The sequence below is a fragment of the Rhinoraja longicauda genome, chromosome 16 (assembly GCF_053455715.1).
Source record: "Rhinoraja longicauda isolate Sanriku21f chromosome 16, sRhiLon1.1, whole genome shotgun sequence".
Lineage (NCBI taxonomy): Eukaryota > Metazoa > Chordata > Chondrichthyes > Rajiformes > Arhynchobatidae > Rhinoraja > Rhinoraja longicauda.
Window position 1 is genome coordinate 18,427,626 of NC_135968.1, and position 20,714 is coordinate 18,448,339.

At 48.0% G+C, this 20,714-nt stretch overlaps 1 protein-coding gene across 5 annotated transcripts in view; it reads right to left on the reverse strand.

Moving 5' to 3' along the window:
- Positions 1–20,714, reverse strand: part of LOC144601308 (A-type potassium channel modulatory protein KCNIP2) — a 191,960-nt gene that overhangs the window by 97,177 nt on the left and 74,069 nt on the right. Inside the window, exon 1 of one of the 5 annotated variants that reach the window (XM_078413347.1) lies at positions 17,690–17,792. The exons of 3 other annotated variants lie outside the window; for them this stretch is intronic. In XM_078413347.1, the coding sequence (XP_078269473.1) occupies positions 17,690–17,720 (31 nt within the window). In that variant the 5' untranslated portion in view covers positions 17,721–17,792. Of the gene's footprint in view, positions 1–13,895; positions 14,276–17,689; positions 17,793–20,714 lie in introns of those variants that run through there. One more of the 5 variants, XM_078413344.1, reaches the window with a different exon arrangement.

Sequence of the window (20,714 nt, forward strand, 5' to 3'; positions counted from 1 at the left end):
TACCTCAGTGGGTCAGGGAGCATCTCTGGAGAACACGGATAGGTGACGCTTCGGGTCGAGACCCTTCTTCAGACGAATATCAGTTTTAGCCAGAGTTCATGTTCATAAATCATCGGAGCAGAATTAGGCCAGTTGGCCCATCGAGTCTACTCTCCCATTCCCAATCATGGCTGAGATATCTATCCGTCTCAACCCCATTCTCCTGCTTTGTCCCCATAATCTTTGACAACCTTACTGATCAAAAACCTGTCAATTTCTACTTTAAAAATACCCAGAAACAAGGAACTGCAGATGCTGGTTTCCAAAAAGGACACACAGTGCTGGAGTAACTCAGCAGGTGAGGCAGCATCTCAGGAGAACATGGGTAGGTGACGTTTTGAGTCGGGTATCTTCTTCTGGCCCTTATTCGTGTTGTTGACACTAGTGTGCTCCCAGTCGCATCTCCCCATCTGAGTAGGACCTCACATTGCGATCCTTGCCCCTTCTACAGCTGAATATCACGAGACCCTGACTCTGATTGACCCAAAGAATTTGTTTATCAAGGTTTTGACTGAAGCTCGTCAAATTTCGATTCAAGAAAGTAAAGGGTAATATTTTATTCATGTCTAAATCCAGTTCTTGGAATAAACCGAAAGGAAGGAGGTGTTTGTTACAGACTCACAGAATCTCAGGGTGATGAATAATTTAGCATTTGCTTAGCGCCGTGACTGGGTGTGCTGGTATAGACTGGGTCTGACGGTGATATCTGGGCAGTAATCTTCTCGTCGACCGTCGCGGCTCAGTGGCACAGCTGGTAGAGCCGCTGCCTCACAGCGCCAGAGACCCGGGTTCAATCCTGACCTCGGGTAGTGCGTGTGTGTGTGGAATTTGCACAATTTGTTCTCGTGCGTTTTCTCCGGGTGCCACGGTTTCCTCCCACATCCCAAAGACGCACAGGTTTGTAAGTTGAATGGCACTCTAGTGTCCCCTAGTGTGTAGGGAGTGGATGAGAAAGTGGGATAACATAGACCTAGGTGATAACCCAGTGCCCAGATTCGATCCTGACTACGGGTGCTGTCTGTATGGAGTTTGTATATTCTCCCCGTGACCACGTGGGTTTTCTCCGGGTGCTCCGGTTTCCTCCCATACTCCAAATACGTGCAAGTTTGTAAGTTAATTGGATGCAGTAAAAATTGTAAATTGTCCCGAGTGTGTAGGATAGTGATAGTATACGGGGTGATCGCTGGTCGGCCTGGACTCGGTGGGCCGAAGGGCTTGTTTTCACATTGTATCTCTAAACTAAACTAAAGTTACTCAATTCAAGGATTAATGGGCAGAAATACAATGTCAACCATATCAACAAATCTCACAACGAATGAATAGATAAAACAATTTCATATGGTTGGTCAGAAGGATAATCAGCAAAATCAACATTTTAGAGACAGAAGAGCAATTATCATCATAAGTGATTGCGATGCTAGAAACTGTCACTTCTTTGCCTTGCATGTGAGATGTCTGAAGAAGGGTCTCGACCCGAAACGTCACCCATTCCTTCTCTCCCGAGATGCTGCCTGACCTGCTGAGTTACTCCAGCATTTTGTGAATAAATCGATTTGTACCAGCATCTGCAGTTATTTTCTTATACATGTGAGATGTTACACTGCTTTCAGGTGTGGGTGGGAACTTGGTTTGGTTTAGTTTAGAGATACAGCACGGAAACAGGCCCTTTGGCCCATCGAGTCCATGCCGACCACGTTCCCTGCACATTAACACTATCCTGCACACACTAGGGACAATTCACAATTTTTACCAAGCCAATCAACTTACACACCTGTACGTCTTTGGAGTGCGGGAGGAAACCAGAGCACCTAAGCTCCGAAAATTTACAAGGCTGTTGCCAGGACTGGAGGGCCTGAGCTATAGGGAGAGGTTGAATAGGCTGGGACTCTATTCTTTAGAACGCAAGATCTTATAGAGGTGTATAAAATCATGAGAGGAATAGATCAGGTAGATGTACAGAGTCTCTTGCCCAGAGTAGTTGAATCGAGGACCAGAGGACATAGATCTAAGGTGAAGGGGTAAAGATTTAATAGGAATATGAGGGGTAACTTTTTCACACAAAGGGTGATGGGTGTATGGATCAAGCTGCCAGAGGAGGTAGTTGAGGCTGGGATTATCCCAATGTTTAAGAAACAATTAGACAGGTAACTGAATAGGACAGGGTTAGAGGGATATGGACCAAACGTGGGCAGGTAGGACTAGTGGGACTAACGGGGAAAATGTACAAACTCTGTACAGACAGCACCCATAATCAGGACTGAAGCTGGGTCTCTGGTGTTGTAAGGCAGCAGCTCTACCACTAGGTCACCATGCCGTCACTGCACCACCGTGCAGTGCTGCCATACGGGCCAAATGGTGAAGGATTTCTCCCAAAGTGCTAAACATTTTTCATAAGTTCATAAGTTATAGGAGCAGACTTAGGCCATTTGGCCCATCAAATCTACACCGCCATTCCCCTGGCTTCTCCCCGTAACCCCTGACACCCGTACTAATCAAGAATCTGTCAGTCTCCGGTTTCTGGTTCTGATGTGTGTCTCTGATCTCGGCTGGTGAATGCGGCAAGTGACGGTGGAAGCAATCACTCCCAGCTCAGACTGACCTCACCGTCACTTCGAAGCAGGAGAAATCCACCTTTGGTTTAGAGAAATAGTCCCTTCGGCCCACCATCGACCAACGATCACCCCAAACACCAGTTCTATCCTACACACGAGGAACAATTTACAGGAGCCAATTAATTTACAAACCTGTACGTCTTTGGAGTGTGGGAGAAAATCAGAGCTCTCCGGGAAAACCCACGCGGTCACAGTGAGAATGTACTAACTCTGTACAGACAGCACCCGTAGTCAGAATCAAACCTGGATCTCTTTCAGGATGGTGCCCAAACCAGGCGAATGTCTGCACGCTGGTCACGGGCGTGGATCTGCAGTCATTCATTACAATCGTGAACCAGAAGACATAGGTTTAAGGCGAGGGGGTAAAGATTGAATGGGAACCCGAGGGGCAAATTTTTCACACAGAGTCTGGCAGGTGTACGGAACATGCTGCCAGAAGAGGTAGTTGAGGCAGGTACTATTGCAACGTTTAAGAAACATCTAGACAAGTAAATGGATAGAACAGGTTTAGAGGGATAGTTGCCAAATGGGGGCAGGTGTAGATGGGACTAGTGTTGGCCAGTGTGAGCAAGTTGGGCCGAAGGGCCTGTTTCCGTGCTGTATGACTCTATGATAATCGCTCCAATTTTTAAACCTCTAGTCCAACGGCAGCTTTCCTTATTCTAACTCTGCCCTTCTGAATCTGCTCACAGATCTGTCACACAATCTCCGACACCTGTGATCAACAGACCTCCCACAACGACTCCGACTCTTGGCGTTACAAGGACCGGCTTCCAGCTGTCATCGGGCAAGAGGTAGAGAAGTGTGAAAACGCACACCTCCAGATTCAGGGACAGTTTCTTCCCAGCTGCTATCAGGCAACTGAACCATCCCTATCATCAACTAGATTCACACCTCTCTACCTCTTGCCTGATGGGAGAGGGGAGAAGAGGGAGTGACGGGGATGAGACTGGTCCTCGATGATGCTGGTGGCCTTGCCGAGGCAGTGTGAGGTGTAGATGGAGTCAATGGAAGAGAGGTTGGTTAGGGTCATGCAGTATGGAAACAGGCTCTTCGGCCCATCTCGCCCGCGCCGACCAACATGGCCCATCTACACTAGTCCTATCTGCCTGCGTTTGCTCCATATGCCTCTAAACCTTTTCTATCCATGTCCCTATCCAAATGTTTTTAAACGTTGTGTTGTACCTGCCTCAACTACCTCCTCTGGCAGCTCATTCCATACACTCATCACCCTCCATGTCAAAATGTTGCCCCTCAGTTTCCTGTTAAATCTTTCCTCTCTCACCTTAAACCTATGTCCCTTGTTTCTTGATCCCACTACACTGGGTAGGTGACAACAACCACTGATTGTAAAATAATTGGTAACTAATGGTGTTACTTGCTTGGTTACTTGGCCCGAAAGATACAAAAAGCTGGAGTAACTCAGTGGGTCAGGTAGCATCTCTGGAGAAAAGGAATAGGCGACGTTTCGGGTCAAGACACTTCTTCAGGCTCATATTTGGGTCAATGGTCAATTACTTGGGACAATGGTATTGCTTCCTAGCACTTACTCCAAAGTAAAACCAAACCACCTATGCGCATACACACACACACACACACACACACAAACAACACATCAGCATGCACACCACGCATACACATGTCAGGGGTCATGGGTAGAAGGCAGGAGAATGGGGTGGAGAGGGAAAGATAGATCAGCCATGATTGAATGGTGGAGTAGATTTGATGTGCTGAATAGCCTAATTCTGCTCCTATAACTTATGAACCTATCAACATACATGTACGTGCACACTCATACACAGACACATGCAAGCTGCACATACACACATGCACACACGTATACACACATATGCAAGCATTCTAATGCGCGCACACACGTGTACACACATATGAACTCACACCCAAATACGCACACACATACACATACGTGCATACATATGTGCACACACATGCAAACATACACACTGGTACATGTGCTCATGCCCCTACACACACATGCTCATGCCCCTACACACACACATTTGCACACATGTACACACTGATGCACATACACCAAACATACTTGTACTGAGGCACAAACACCCACATGCACACATAAAGACACATGCATGCACTGATGTGCATCCTGTGAGTGTGCGGGCACACACACAGATGCACATATTTGCAGGTGCACGCATGCATGCCGTGTAAACACACAGATGCACACACAGACTCGGACACAGAGTGCACGTGTGTGCACATACAGGCACTCCCACAGCTTCACGGCGTTGAGGAAGGAGGGGACAGAGAGCTTATTCATGGCCTCAGCCTCGGCACAGAGAGGGAGAGGGAGGGTCAAAGGTGAGGAGAGACTTGACTATAATGAGCATCGCTATGAAGATAAATTGGGAGAGAAGAGAAAGATTGACTGAGAGAGTCTTCCTGATATCAATAATTCAGGAGGTTAATGGCTAGTTGGCGGTGACTGTAATGGGAGGTTGAGCAGCTCAGCGATGTTTCATCTTGGGATAATTCACCACAGCTGCTGTTTAATGCCATCCAATTAGCATCCAATAATCAGGCCTTCCTCTCTGCAAATTGATCATTTACTTGATGCCTCCCTTGGTAATTTCACACACGCACACGCATTCCTTTACAGAGGCAGCGAGAACTTCAGGAAGTAAAACACACACACACACACTCTCACACGCACACACATGCACACGCGTACATGCACACACCCACCCAGGCACACCCACACACACTCTCTCACACGCACAATGCACATGCGTGCGTGCACACACCCACACCCACACACACGCACACACATGCACACGCGTGCGTGCACACACCCACACACACAGCGCTTGGTTCTGCACAATTCACCTCTTTGTATTTAGAGAATATCAGCAAAGGACCTCTGCCTCTGTGCAGAAAACACAAGATTTTAGCGTCCTAATTCTTCCACTACCAATGCCCCAAGCCGAACACTGCCCTGGGAGTGTGTGATGGGACAGTGTAGAGGGAGCTTCACTCTGTGTCTAACCCGTGCTGTCCCTGCCCTGGGAGTAGTGTAAGAATAAAATACTATGTCAAATCAGAATAAAACTCGTATTCCACCAATATTCAAAACAGAGAGATTAGATCCTTCACTGAACATGTGCGCTCAGTCTGCCTTGGCCCATGTGATCTCTCAGTTGCCAACCATTTTACCTCCCCTTCCCATTCCCATATTGACCTTTCTGTCCTGGGCCTCCTCCACCGTCAGAGTGAGGCCACACGCAAACCGGAGGTACAGCACTTCATATTTCCCTTGGGCAGATTGCACCCCACGGTGTGAACGTTGATTTCTCTGATTTCAAGTATCGCTTGCATTCCTCTTCCCCCCCCCCTTCATCTCCCCCTTCCTAGTCGTCCTACCAGATCGACTGTTCGCATCCTTGTATCCCTCTCATTAGCACGCCTTCCCCAGCCACCAATGGGCCATTATGGACTCCACCCTTCCCTGAGGTCATCTGTTGTTAGCCCTGATTTGTTCTGCAAAGCCCCACCTCCAGTTCTTCCACCCCCCTCCTCCCCCCACCTCTATCTTTCAGTCTGAAGAAGGGTCCCGACCGGAAGTGGCACATATTCCTTTTTTTTCCCAGAGATGCTGCCCGACCCGTTGAGTTGTTCCAGCATTTTGCGTCTACCTTCGCTATAAACCAGCATCTGCAGTTCAGTTCATGTGTAGTTCCTTCCGACACATCGGAACCTGTGGTCGACAAGGGGTTAACGAGAAAGCGAGAGTCTGGCCTACATATCCCCTGCTCTGCACGGTGGAATCAATCAATGTACGCATAAATCCAACTTGTGACGATCAACATCTGTTGCCTCAGTCTATCAGCCGTGATTGGTGCCCAAGAGTACATTGTGCTGCTGTGTATAACACCAGACACACAATGTGCTGCACTATAACACACAGCACTTTACAGCACCAACACCCTACAGTTACACATTAAAATCAAAGGCTGCAGGAGAGCAGCCGGTTGAAAGGAGGTCAACCTCCCCGATGTAGAACAAGGAACCGCAGATGGCGGTGTCACCAAAGGAAAAGCGCTGGGCTGCCTCAGCGGGTCAGACAGCATCGCCGGAGAACTGGTCAGCACGCAACAAAAGCTTTTCGCTGCGCTTCGGGTACACGTGACAATAAACTGAAAATGAACTGAACATGGATAGGTAATAGACACAAAATGCTGGAGTAACTCAGCGGGACAGGCAGCATCTCCGGAGAGAAAGGGAATGGGTGACATTACCGGTCAAGTCCCTTCTTCAATCAAAGATAGACACAAGGTGTTCACTCTAGTTCTTTGTTATCATCCACCAGTCTAAAATTAGGAAGCAAAGGTTTAAGGCGAGAGGGGAAAGATTTAATAGGAACCTTAGTGGCAACATTTTCACACGGAGGGTGGTGGGTGCATGGGATGAGCTCCAGAGGAGGTGTAGAAGTGTAGATAATTCAAATGTTGAAAGACATTTTGACAAGTACATGGGTAGGAAAGGTTTAGATGGATTTGGGCCAAATCAGGTACAGAGGATTTGCTCAGATTGGCAACTTATGAACATGGGAACAGGCTCTTCGGCCCAATTTATTCATGCTAACAAAGAGGCTGCAATTAAGCTGGTCCCTCCCCACTGACGATATCGCTCACAACCTTTTCTATCCATGCATCTGTCCAAATGTCCTTTAAATGCTGGGATAGTACTTGCCTCAACAACCTCCTCTGGCAGCTTGTTCCAAATACCCACCACCCTCTGTGTGAAAAAGTTGCCCCACAGCTTTCTATTAAATCTTTCCCCTCTCACCTTAAACCTTTGCCCTCTAGTTCTTGATTCCTGTACCCTGGGTAAAGGGCTCATGCTATCTGTTCCCCTCATGATTTGACACGCTTCTATAAGATCACCCCTCGGCCTCCTGTGCTCCAAGGAATAAAGCCCTAGCCTGCTCATTCTCTCCCCATCGCTCAGGCCCTCAGTTCCTGGCGACATCCTTGTGAATCCTCTCTGCACTCTTTCCAACTTAATGGCATCTTTTCTGAAGCAGGGTAACCAAAACTGTACACAATACTTGGTCAGTATGGAAGGGTTGGGCTGAAGGGCCTGTTTTATGCTGTGTTACTCTATTGATAGGTGTGGCGTTGAATCTTCCGTTTTTACTCTCTCTCAAAGATACTAGATGAGCAAGAAGAACCACTCCGTTGAAATCGCCTACATTGAAGTGTAGTACTCAAAGGAGCGTAACGTCCGCCATTTTAGGAAGCAAACCCTGCTGTTCGCTATGCCTCTCATAGTGTAATCAGTGTTTTGGGGGAACAGTATGTGTGATCATACCATTAAAATGCAGAACATATCTCATCTATCAATTCACAGATGTTTGATATTTTCCTTTTTAAATGTTTCTGCAAGTTTCTGCCTACTAAAATGGCGCCATGACATACTACGGTTTTTAGGGTCGAGTGGTCTACCTTGCCCTGATCTATTATATTTGCTCTCTCTCTCTCTCTCTTGTTAGGAGATCCTCAGCTGCCCTTTGGTGAGACTTTAGACTTTAGAGGTACAGCACAAAAAACAGGCCCTTCAGCCCGCCGAGTCCACGCCAACCAGCAATCGCCCAAGTAGACTAGCACTATCCTACGCACCAGGGGACAATCTCCAATTTACAGATGCCACTTAATCTACAAGTCTGTACGTCTTTTGTGTGTGAGGAAACCGGAGCACCCGGACAAAAAATTCACGCTGTCACCGGGAGAACGTACAAACTCCATACAGACCGCACCTGGAGTACTGTGTGCAGTTTTGGTCTCCAAATTTGAGGAAGGATATTCTTGCTATTGAGGGTGTGCAGCGTAGGTTTACTAGGTTAATTCCCGGAATGGCGGGACTATCATATGTTGAAAGACTGGAGCGACTAGGCTTGTATACACTGGAATTTAGAAGGATGAGAGGAGATCTTATCGAAACGTATAAGATTATTAAGGGGTTGGACACGTTAGAGGCAGGAAACATGTTCCCAATGTTGGGGGAGTCCAGAACAAGGGGCCACAGTTTAAGAATAAGGGGTAGGCCATTTAGAACTGAGATGAAGAAAAAACTTTTTCAGTCAGAGAGTTGTGAATCTGTGGAATTCTCTGCCTCAGCAGGCAGTGGAGGACAATTCTCTGAATGCATTCAAGAGAGAGCTGGATAGAGCTCTTAAGGATAGCGGAGTCAGGGGGTATGGGGAGAAGGCAGGAACGGGGTACTGATTGAGAATGATCAGCCATGATCACATTGAATGGCGGTGCTGGCTCGAAGGGCCGAATGGCCTCCTCCTGCACCTATTGTCTATTGTCTATTGACAGCACCCGTAGTTAGGGTCGATCCCGGGTCTCTGGCGCTGTGAGGCAGCAACTCCACCGCTGCACGACTGTGCCGCCATGTACTACACCACCTTGAATCCAGGGAGTACATTGGAGAGGCAAGGGTTAAGTTACTGGAATCAACACCCAGAAGGCTAGATTTAACACCCAGATACCATGGGTTCAGATCCTGCCTGGTAGGTGTGAAATGTAAATGCAGTTACTATGCTAGGTTTAACACAAAAGCAGCTAGCTTTTGGAAAGAGATTACAAACTATCACATTGTCATTGTAACCCGTCTGCTTCGCTGGTGCAGGAGAGGTCTGCCAACCTGCCCCACCAATCTGGTCCCACCAATGTGGGTCCATTCTGAAATGGTTCAGGACGTTAATCTGACCCAGGGCAATGAGGATGGGAGCTGCCTGTGATGTACCTGGGTGTACCTGCCAAAGCCTCTCATCCTTCTCACGCCATCTAATTATCATCCACACCGCGCCATGTCTCATTCCTCTTAGAATGGTTCAGTTCTTTCTCCAAACCCCTTCTCTGCCTTGTGGAGGGAAATAACTGCAGATGCTGGTACAAATCGAAGGCATCACAAAATGCTGGAGTAACTCAGCAGGTCAGGCAGCATCTCTGGAGAGAAGGAATGGGTAACGTTTGGGGTCGAGACCCTTCTTCAGTCTGTCCCTCTCTCTCTCTCTCTCTCTCTCTCTCTCTCTCTCTCTCTCTCTCTCTCTCTCTCTCTCTCTCTCCATCTCTCTCTCTCTCCCTACATCTCTCCCTCCCTGACTCCTCGCTTTCTTTATCTCCATTCCTGCCCCTCCTTTAGGATTCTGACTGGACCAGTGTCAATTTCTATCTGGTAAAAATGCTTCTCTGAAGTATCTGATGGCATGTCACCCACATTAAAAGGGGCACCCCATAAATGCACATTATTGTGATTGTTGCATCTGGGCAGGACCTGTTAAAAAAACATGCCCTGAGTCAACACCCGGCACTACTTCCAAACACGTTCTCATGAACTGCTTGGAGCCAAGATGTTTGGGAAGAATGATGATGTTATTAACTATTCTTAGTTAGCTGTGTTTTAATTAGGGATTGAATATTTTATGGGATTATATTCTCTTTTGATCCAGGTCTTTTGACATTTCCCAGACTCCCTAATTTGATGTTTTATATTTATACCAGAGAGAAGCAATCAGTGCATCAGTCACTTTCAATTCAGCTGTTTCCTCCTCACTTGCCACACAAATTAATAATTTGACCAGGTACTCCCAGGGCAGGGACACCACGGGTTAGATACAGAGTGAAGCTCCCTCTACACTGTCCCATCACACACTCCCAGGGCAGGGACAGCACGGGTTAGATACAGAGTGAAGCTCCCTCTACACTGTCCCATCACACACTCCCAGGGCAGGGACAGCACGGGTTAGATACAGAGTGAAGCTCCCTCTACACTGTCCCATCACACACTCCTAAAGCAGGTCTTTTTTTTAGTTTTAGGGATACAGCGTGGAAACAGACCCTTCGGCCCACCGAGTCCGTGTTGACCAGCGATTACCTGTTCACGGTAGTTCGATCCGACACATAAGGGACAATTTACAGCGGGCCGATTAATCTATAAACCTGAGCATCTTTGGAATGTGGGAGGAAACCGGAGAACCTGGTGAAAATGTATGCGGCCACAGGGACAATAGGCAATAGGTGCAGGAGGAGGCCATTCGGCCCTTCGAGCCAGCACCGCCATTCAATGTGATCATGGCTGATCATTCTCAATCAGTACCCCGTTCCTGCCTTCTCCCCATACCCCCTGACTCCGCTATCCTTAAGAGCTCTATCTACAAACTGCGCAAAGACAGCATCGTAGTCAGGATCAAAACTGTGTCTCTGGCGCTGTGAGGCAGCAACTCTATCGCTGCACTACTGTGTCTTGTCGTTGTAGATAGGTTATTGGACCTAGACGAAATTCTGGATTATTGATTCAGAAACCTCAGTTGATATCCAACCATTGTAGCCAAGAGTTTAAATTCAAGTAATGAAATATATCTGGATCTTTTGTCTGAAAAATGATGGCCTCAATAAAACTGACCATAAAATGACTGGACTGTCATAAAAACCCATCTGGCTCACTAGTGTTCTCCAGGAAAGGAAGTCTGTAGTCAACATCGCTCCTGGTCTATAGCTGCCTCTAAATTCATGGCTTACTTTGCCATGGGAGTGGTGGACACTGCCCTGTCCATCACGGCTACTGACCTCCCCACCATCGAAGGGATCTACAAGAGTCACTGCCTCAAAAAGGCAGCCAACATCCTCAAAGACCCTGAAGAAGGGTCTCGACCCGAAACGTCACCCATTCCTTCTCTCCCGAGATGCTGCCTGACCTGCTGAGTTACCAGCATTTTGTGAATAAATCGATTTGTACCAGCATCTGCAGTTATTTTCTTATACTCCTCAAAGACCCGCTCTGCCTAGCCATGCTCTCATTTCACCCCTACCATCATCGGGTGGCGCAGCGGTAGAGTTGCTGCCTCACAGCGCCAGAGACCCGGGTTCGACCCTGACAAAGGGTGCTGTCTTTACGGAGTTTGTACGTTCTCCCTGCGACTTTGTGGGTTTTCTCCGGGTGCTCCGTTTTCCTCCCACACGCCAAAGATGTGCAGGTTTGTAGGTTAATTGGCATCTGTAAATTGGAAATTGTCCCTAGTGTGTACAATAGAGATTGAGTACGGGGTGATCGCTGTTTGGCGTGTACTCGGTGGGCCGAAGGACCAGTTTCTGCACTGGATCTCTGTATCATGTTCTACCCTGACTCTCAGTCTAAAGAAGCATCTTGATCCGAGACATCACCTATTTCTTTTATCCAGAGAAGCTGCCTGACTCACTGACTTACTCCAGCATTTTATGTCTATCTATTGAGTATAGAGATTGGGAGGTCATGTTACAGTTGTATAAGACGCTGGTGAGGCCACATTTAGTGTATTGTGTTCAGTCTTGGTCGTCCTGCTATAGGTAAGATGTACTCAGCCTGGAGAGGGTGCGGAGAAGATTTACGAGGATGTTGCAAGGAATCGAGGGCCTGAGCTACAGGGAGAGGTTGAGCAGGTTGGGAGTTTATTCCTTGGAGCACAAGAGGATGAGGGGTGATCTTATGGAGGCGTACAGAATCATGAGAGAAATAGATCGGGTAAATGCCCAGAGTAGGGGAATTGCAAACCAGAGGACATGGGTTTTAGGTGAGGGGAGAGAGATTTAATGGGAACCCGAGGGGTACTTCATTACACAAATCACACAAACTGTGGTGAGTGCATGGAATTAACTGCCAGAGGAGGTCGTTGAGGCAGGTATTATTGCCATGTTTAAGAAATATTTAGACAGGTACATGGATAGGATGGGTTTAGAGGGATATGGGCCAAACGCAGGCAGGTGGGACTAGTGTAGATGGGGCACGTTGGTAAGTTGCGCTAAAGGGCCTGTTTCCACGCTGTATGACTCTGACTCTATAAAGGCTCCCAACACCCACAATCTCTTGTGTGTAGGAAAGAACTGCAGATGCTGGTTTAAATCGAAGGTCGACATAAAATGCTGGAGCAACTCGATGCTGCCTGTCCCGCTGAGTTACTCCAGCATTTTGTATCTACCCATAATCTCTTTATGGGGTGGGGTGAGGATTGAAGGAGGCGAGGTGGGGTGGATGGGGTGTGGGGGGGTAATGGATCTGAGCAAAATCTCAACAACTATGGGACAGGAGGGCCAAATATACAGCATGCTCTCCCCTCTCCCACTCCTAACTCCCCTACTTCCCTCTCCCTACCAGTTCTCTCCCCACACACCTCTGCCATTCCTGATACAGCCCCAAACATGCCCCATGCTATTTGTAGCGACAAAATCACAGGCACCTTAAAGTGGAATCCCACTACAGATCTCATCCCCCACCCCCACCCCAATAAACGCAGATCCATCCCATCCTTACCTACTCTCGTCCTCCTCCCCTCCCCCTCCCCCTCCCCAACCCCCAACCCCCATCTCCAACAATAACCTGAATCACAAACCTTCTGATTCATCCCTGCCCCCACCACCCCCCCATTAAAAAAAACCAAGTCTCTCAAACATTGCATTTCCCCCTTCAACAGATAAATATCAGATCACCAGGAAAAGAGATCAGGTCAAGATAAGGCAGATTTCCAATCCTGATAAAAAATAGGCGATGGGCACAAAATGCTGGAGTAACTCAGCGGGTCAGGCAGCATCTCTGGAGGAAGGTGGCTGCAGAAAGGTCTCGGCAGGAAACCTCACCTCATCCTCTCCTCCACAGTTGCCGCTTGACCATCTGAGTTACTCCAGCATTTTGTGTGTCTATCTTCGGTGTCAACCCGCATCTGCAGTTCCTTCCTACTGTTAATAAAATAGAACTCAGGTTCGCACCAACGACGCTTGTCTCAAATTCACCTTCACAAGTAACACGAGTGGAGATGGACACAGAATGCTGGAGTAACTCGGCAGAACAGGCAGCAGAGAAGGTATGGGTGATGTTTCGGGTCGAGGCCCTTCTTCAGGCTCAAGACTTCAGCCCCAGGGGTCTGAAGGAGGGTCTCGACCAGAAGCGTCACCCACCCCCTCTCTCCAGAGATGCTGCCTGCCCCGCTGAGTTACTCCAGCATTTTGCGTGTCCATCTTCTGGTTTGAAACCAGCATCTGCAGTTCCTTCCTTGCACAAGTGCAAAAATAGCCATTCAGCCCTTCAATCCTGTGCTGACCCTTTGAAGCAAACCCTCCAGCCCACCCCTAGTCGCCCACTGCCATCCACTGGCCTTCACGGTCGGTCAGGGAGGGAGAGACTAGGGAGGCGAGAGATACACACAGAGGCACTGGCGACCTCCCCCCTTACCTTGGCTCAAAGTGCCCGTCAGGAACCTAAAGAAGAAGCGAGCCACTTTGGTCAGCTGCCTCTTGCATCGCCTCTTGCAGACGCTCATTGTGATCGCAGGCCGAGAGAGAGGATGATGTGAGTTGGCGGATGCACATACACAACACACAAATAAATTATCCTCGGCGATGGAGAGTCGGCGGGATCGCCAACAGTGGAGGCACTCCGTGACTGCCGGCCTACCCTTCTCCCCCTCTCTGACTGCTTAGCAATAAATCTCTTCCTTCCCGTCAGTCAGCCGGGATGCGGTGATCTCCACTCTTATCTTGCAGTCCTGACTCGTGGAAGTCTGAGATTGTTTCGTTTTAATTTACGTCTCTCTCTCTCTCTCTCTCTCTCTCTCTCTCTCTCTCTCTCTCTCTCTCTCTCTCTCTCTCTCTCTCTCTCTCTCTCTCTCTCTCTCTCTCTCTCTCTCTCTCTCTCTCTCTCTCTCCTCCCCCCCCTCTCTCTCCCTCCCTCCCCCCCTCTCTCTCCCCCCCCTCTCTCTCTCCCCCTCTCTCTCTCTCCCCCTCTCTCCCTCTCCCCCGTGTCTTTCTCTCAGCCTTCGCACCACACACACAACATCTGCCCGAGGTTTCAGCGAATTAAATACTAATAGGGTTGCCAAGGGAACGACAGACTCGAGGGCTCATATCAGCTGCACTTAAAACCAACCTCGGCCAGCAAAGAGGTTAGTGTGTGAGTGAGAGTGAGAGTGAGAGTGAGAGTGAGAGTGAGAGTGAGAGTGAGAGAGTGAGAGTGAGAGTGAGAGAGAGTGAGAGAGTGAGAGAGTGAGAGTGTGTGAGTGAGAGTGAGAGTGTTTGTGGTGGATCTGTGTGTGTGTTCAAGAGAGAGAGAAAGAGTGTATTTGTGGGGGGTTTGTGTTTGTGGATGTTCTGTGTGTGAGAGAGAAAGGAAGTGTTTTGTGGGGGGGGTCGGGGGGTTGTGTGTGTATGTGTGAGTGTGAGAGTGATTGTTGGAGATGACTGTGTGAATGTTTGTCTGGGATCTGTACTTGTACTGTATGTTGAGAGAGAGAATTTGTGGGAGATGTATTTGTGTGTGTGTGTGTTTTTGTATTCATGTGTTCATGTGTGTGTTCATGTGTGTGTGTTTGCATGTTCATGTGTGTGCATTTGCGCGTTCATGTGTGTGTGTGTGCGTGTTTGTGTTTGCGGGTGTGTGCTTGTGTGTGTGTATGCGTGTGTGTGTGTTTGCATGTTCATGTGCGTGCGTTTGCGTGTTCATGTGTGTCTGTGTGTGTTTGCGTGTGTGTGTTTGCGTGTGTGTGCTTGCGAGTGTGCGTGCGTGTGTGTGTGTGTGTGTTTGTGTGTGTGTGCATGTGTGCGTGTGCGCGTGTGCATGTGCGTGTGATGTGATGGCCTTGTTCACTGAACCCCCGTGTCGTGCACTGATGAAGCCGCGGCTGATAGATCCACCACATGATTAAACTAAGCTTAAGATCACCAAGAACCTAAAATGAACACTCTATGAATCTGAGCTGGTCAGGTGAGCTGCTGCTCAGTGACCTGATTCACACCAGTACCCACTTCCACTTCTCCCTGCCGTGCCCTGACCTACTTTGGCTTCCAGTCCAATAGTGGATGGAATTTGCAATGCCTGTCATTTTCATCCACATCCATGCCTTCTCCCCCAACCCAACTCCATCCGCACCTCACGCTGACCCCTGCAAAGCAACCAACAGAATCAACGAGTAGAAACGATGAACTGCAGATGCTGGTTTATACCAAAGATAGACACGGACTGCTGGAGTAACTCAGCAGGTCAGGCAGCTTCTCGGGAGAAAAAGGATGGGTGACGTTTTGGGTCGGGATCATACTTCAGACTCATAATCACGGACCACTCACACACTCCCCTCTCCCGTCGGGCAGAAGATACAAAACCTGGAAAGCACGTACCACTAGATTCAAGAACAGCTTCTTCCCTGCTGTTATCAGACTACTGAACGGTACGCCCATAAGCCAGGATGTAGTCCTGATCTTCCAACCTACCTCCTTGCAGCCCGTAGCACTTTTTTAAACTGCACTTTCTCTGTAACTATAACACTATAGCAAGGTAACACTATATTCTATATAAGACATAAAGTGCTGGAGTAACTCAGCACTTTGATACAAGCCAGCATCAGCAGTTCCTTCCTACACATATGCAAGGTTTAGGAACCCACTATTTATGGTTGGAGGCAGTAGTAGCTGTTAGTTATTTATTTATTTCAATTATAGTTTTAAGCTTTGAAAATGTACAGATGGAGTGAAATGGTCCTTCAAGACGACAGCGAGGAAATTACTGCCTTCAAGGTTTAGGGTTTTGCACTGAATATTTTCCCGTGATTCAACATCAGCCTCTTCTGTACGCTGTCCTTATGACCCCATGAATAAAAGTCTCAACTGTTTCTACTTAGTATTTAAGTAATTTAAGGGTTTGTAGGTTAATTGGCCCTCGAGATTCAGGGACAGTTCATTCCCAGCTGTGATCAGACAACTAAGCCAGACTCTCACCAACTGGAGACCGCTCCCGAGTTACTATCTATCTCGTTGAAGACCCTCCGACTATCTATAATCAGACTTTACTGGACTCTATCTTGCACTAAACATTATCCCCTTTATCCTGTATCTGTATACTGTGGACGGCTCGATTGTAATCGTGTATAGTCCTTCCACGGACTGGACAGCACGCAACAAAAGCTTTTCACTGTGCCGCACTACACATGACAATAAACTAAACTAAACTCTGTAGAGTTGCCCCTAGTGTGCAGGGAGTGGATGAGAAAGCGAGATACCATAGGATCGATACAGCATGTTGCAAGGCACAATGGCAGAGTTGCTGCCTCACAGCGCCAGAGTTACACCCTGATCTCAGGTTCTGTCTGTGTGTGGAGTTTGCACTCCGTGTGACCACATGGCTTTTTCTCCGGGTGCTCCGGTTTTGTTCCACATCCCAAAGACATGCAGACTTGTAGGTTAATTGGCACTAAATTGCCCCTTAGTGTGTAGGATGCAAAAATGGGATAACATATATCCAAGCATACACTTCAGCTGCTGGTCAGGCTGCATTTGGAGTACTGTGGACAAATATGGGCCCCATATCTGAGGAAGGATGTTGTGGCTCTGTAGAGGGTCCAGAGGAGGATTACAAGAATGATCCCAGGAATATGATGAATAGCATATGATGAGCGTTTGAGAGCTCTGGGCCTGTACTCGCTGGAGTTTAGAAGGTTGAGGGGGGACCTCATTGAAACTTACAGAATAATGAAAGGCATAGATAGAGTGGGTGTGGAAAGAATGTTTCCACTGGTGGGGGAGTCCAGGACCAGAGGTCATCGGCTCAGAATTAAAGGGCGCTCTTTTAGAAAGGAGGTGAGGAGGAACTTCTTTAGTCAGAGGGTAGTTAATCTGTGGGACTCATTGCCACAGGGGGCTGTGGAGGCCAAGTCAGTGGATATTTTTAAGGCAGGGATAGACAGATTCTTGATTAGAACGGGTGTCAAGGGTTATGGGGAGAAGGCAGGGAAATGGGATTTTCATGATCAGCCATGGCAGAGATCAGCCATGTGTTCTGGAATTGTGTTCTGGAGCCTTTAATTTTGACATAAGAGGAGAAACTATTTGCGTGTTATGGGAAGAAGGTACCTGCGACAGTGCTGTACGTTCTCCACGCTGTGTTGGAAGAACACCTTCTTCATGGCCTCACATCTCTGCAGTGGAGCTAACACCAGAGGTGCAGCTACAGGTAGCTGAGCCATCACGCACACAACTTACCTTTGTACTCTGGGATCAATGAAAGGCCCATATGGTGTGGATGTGGAGAGGATGTTTCCACTAGTGGGAGAGTCTAGGACCAGAGGGCACAGCCTCAGAATAAAAGGGCGTACCTTTGGAAAGGAGATGAAAGGAGTTTCTTTAGCCAGAGGGTGGTGAATCTGTGGAATTCATTGCTACAGATGATAGTAGAGGCCATACCATACACATACAGCCGGAAACAGGCCTTTTCGGCCCACCAAGTCCGTGCCGCCCAGCGATCCTCGTACATTAACACTATCCTACACCCACTAGGGACAATTTTTACATTTACCCAGCCAATTAACTTACATACCTGTACGTCTTTGGAGTGTGGGAGGAAACCGAAGATCTCGGAGAAAACCCACGTAGGTCACGGGGAGAACGTACAAACTCCTTACAGTGCAGCACCCGTAGTCAGGATCGAACCTGAGTCTCCGGCGCTGCATTCGCTGTAAAGCAGCAACTCTACCGCTGCGCTACCGTGCCGCCCTTGATAGTCGAGGGTATGATAGTCGATGATAGTCGAGGGTATTTTTAAAGCGGAGATTGATAGGTTCTTGATTAGTAAGGGCATCAGAGGTTACGGGGAGAAGGCAGGAGAATGGGGTTGAGATGGAAGGATAGATCAGCCATGGTTAAATGGCGGAGTAGACTCGATGACCCAATGGCCTACTTCTGCTCACATGACGTGTGAACTGATGATTTTATGAATTTCTTTAGCCAGAGAGTGGTGAATCTGTGGAAGCCATTGCCACACATCACAGGGAGAATGTACAAACTCCGTACAGACAGCGCCCGAGGTCAGGATTGGACCTGCGTCTCTGGCGCTGTGAGGGCAGCAGCTCCACTACTGTGTCATTGTGCTGCCCCAGATTCTGAAATCCAAAGGAAGGACTTAAATCCAGCTCCATCAGTATGTGTGCTTGCCTTCATACAGTGAGAGGTGTAGCGGAGGGATTAGAGAGATATTGTTGTCAGCAAAGCTCTGAAGGCTCATGTGAAACAGATGTCAGCAAAGCTTCAGGGAGCCCACACAGCTATCTATGCTGGTGCTTGTGTTGCTAGTGATTCACCATGGCGTGGGCGGCACAGCGGGTAGAGCTGCTGCCTGGCAGCGCCAGAGACCCGGCTTCCATCCTGACCTCAGGTGCTGTCTGTGCTGAGTTTGCACGTTCCCCATGTGACCGGGTGGGTTTCCTCCGGGTGCTCCGGTTTCCTTATACATCCCAAAGACGTGCGGATTCGTAGGTTAGTTGGCCCCCCTGTACACTGTGAGGAGTGGGCGAGCAAGTGGGATAATGGAGAATAAGTCTGAATGAATGAATGACCAATGGTCAGTGTTTGCCACAGGACCTCCTTCTGTGCTGTTTCTCTGAATTAAGCTAAACTAAATCAGACAGTAAAACTAAATTGGACAGTACTCGAGCTTAAGGTAGGACCGTTTAAAAACCTAATTAACAGAGGGGATGAAGCTGTTCCTGAATCTGCTGGTTAATGACTTCAAGGTTGTACGATATGATTTGTCCCGATAGCACGCAAAGAAAGTTGTTCCCTGTATCCCAGTACAGGTGACAATAATAAACCAACACTACCCTTTCAGGGCGGCATAGTGGCGCAGCAGCAGAGTTGCTACCTGACAGCACCAGAGACCCCAGTTTGATCCTGACTACGGGTGCTGTCAGTACAGAGTTTGTACATTCTCCCCGTGACTGCGTGGGTTTTCTCCAGGTGGTTCAGTTTCCTCCCATGTTCCAAAGCCGTACAGGCTTGTAGCTTGATTGGCTTCAGTTAAGATTGTAAATTAACCCTAGTGTGTGTAGGATAGTGCCAGTGCACAGGGATCACTGGTCAGCGTGAAGGGCCTGTTTCCACATTGTATCTATACAACCTAAAGTCCCTAATAGAACAATGAAATTCTTACTTACAGCAGCTTAACAGGCCCATTAATGCAAGATAAAGTCCATGTATTAATAAACTAAATTAAACTAAACTAAACTAAACTGTGACCCTTGATTCTGGATTCCTTAATGAGCAAATTATCCTTGTTAAAGTCCTTTTAAAAATACCTCTGGTAACTGGAAATCTAAAATAAAAACAGAACTCATCAAGCTCAGACTTTCACTCAGAGCAGGTAGTTGGGGCAGGTACTATAACATTTAAAAGACACTTGTACAGGTACATGGATAGGAACGGAATAGAGAGATTATGGGCCAAACGCAGGCAGGAGGGGACCAACATTGTGTTAAGTTGAGTTTCGTTTAGTTTATTGTCATGTGTACCGAGGTAAAGTGAAAAGCTTTTTTGTTCCGCGCTAACCAGTCAGCGGAAAGAATGTGCAAGATTACAATCGAGCCATCACAGTGTGCAGCTACATGATAAAGGTAATAACGTGAATAAAGCTGAGAGGGAGATAAAGCCAGTAACGTTCGAACAAAGACAGTCCGAGGGTCTTCAATGAGGTAGATAGTAGCTTAGGAATGCTCTCTCATTGATCAGGAGAGAAATGCAAAGCTAGAGGGAGGGATAGAAACAAGGAACCGCAGATGCTGGTTTAAAAAAAATCACACAAAGTACTGGAGTAACTCAGTGGGCCAGACAACATCTCTGAACATTGAACATGGATATGACATTCCGACTCAACCTTTTTCGGACGGATTGTGTTGAGGGGGGGGGGATAAAATAAAGCGGGAAGAGATAAAGCCAGACAGGTAATAGATCGATAGAGGTTGGGGGGGGGGGGGGGGTTGAAAGGCAGAAGGTTGGATAAAGGCCAGAGTTGTAGGTGCGAGACAAAAGGATTGAAGAGTTGCGAATTGTGAAGCCGGAGGGAGGAATGTCGGTGGAAGAGGAGGGGGTGGGGAGAAATAGGTTTGAGTTCAGGTGGGGCACAGGGAAGGGGGAGGGTGGGGGGTTTGGGGGAAGAAGCAGGGAGGGGGAGGGTTAAGTAGTTACCTAAAATTGGAGGATTGAATGTTCATACAGTTGGGTTGTAGGCTGGCCAAGT